The sequence below is a fragment of the Cucurbita pepo genome, unplaced genomic scaffold (genome assembly GCF_002806865.2).
Source record: "Cucurbita pepo subsp. pepo cultivar mu-cu-16 unplaced genomic scaffold, ASM280686v2 Cp4.1_scaffold004701, whole genome shotgun sequence".
NCBI lineage: Eukaryota > Viridiplantae > Streptophyta > Magnoliopsida > Cucurbitales > Cucurbitaceae > Cucurbita > Cucurbita pepo.
This window is the reverse complement of record NW_019650682.1, coordinates 1-775: the sequence shown is the minus strand read 5'-3', so window position 1 is coordinate 775 and position 775 is coordinate 1. Positions and strand designations below refer to the sequence as shown.

Genomic DNA, 775 nt, shown 5'->3' with positions numbered 1-775 from the left:
ATATATATATATATATATATATATATATATCACCAAAACTCCCCCAAAGAAGTGATTCTGTTCATCCCCATCAACCCAATTGCCACCCTTTGATCCTAAAAAATGCATAGCCCCAGCCAATTGCCAGTGCACCACACCAACACGCCCGAACACCGCCCAATCAAGCGCCACCACACAGCGCGCTACTACGTTCACCGTGTCAAGGAGAGCCTCACCACCCGCTTGTCAAAGCTCATATGCGCCATCTTCTTAAGCTTGTTGCTAATCGTGGGCATCATTACGTTTATTCTCTGGCTCAGTTTACGACCCCACCGGCCCAGGTTTTTTATCCACGACTTTTCGGTTCCCGGTTTGGGTTTGGAGACCGGGTTCGAGAATGCCCAGATTGCGTTCAATGTCACGGCTCGAAATTCGAATTTGAATATTGGGATCTACTACGGTTCGATTACCGGTTCGGTTTATTATAGAGACCAGAAAATTGGGTCGACGCCGTTGCTGGATTCGTATTATGAGGCGCCGAAGACTACTAAGGTGTTGGCGGCGGTGCTGAGCGGCGCGACGTTGAATATCAATAATGAACGGTGGATGGAGTTTAATAATGACCGGTCTAAAGGGACCGTGGCTTTCCGGTTGGAGATTACGTCCACTATCCGGTTTAGGATATCCACGTGGGATAGTAAGCGCCACGGTATGCATGCTAATTGTGACGTGTCGGTGGGCCCCGATGGGATGATTTTGCCTTCTTCCAGGGATGTGAGATGCCCGGTTTATTTTA

General features: G+C 48.5%; 1 protein-coding gene across 1 annotated transcript; it reads left to right on the top strand.

Annotated features, from left to right (window-relative positions):
* Nucleotides 1-55: 55 nt before the first annotated feature.
* Nucleotides 56-771, top strand: LOC111787065 (NDR1/HIN1-like protein 26; the record flags this gene model as incomplete). Its single annotated transcript, XM_023667217.1, has 1 exon — nt 56-771. A coding segment is annotated over exon 1 (669 nt), but the record flags the coding sequence as incomplete, so codon positions are not given.
* Nucleotides 772-775: the final 4 nt, after the last annotated feature.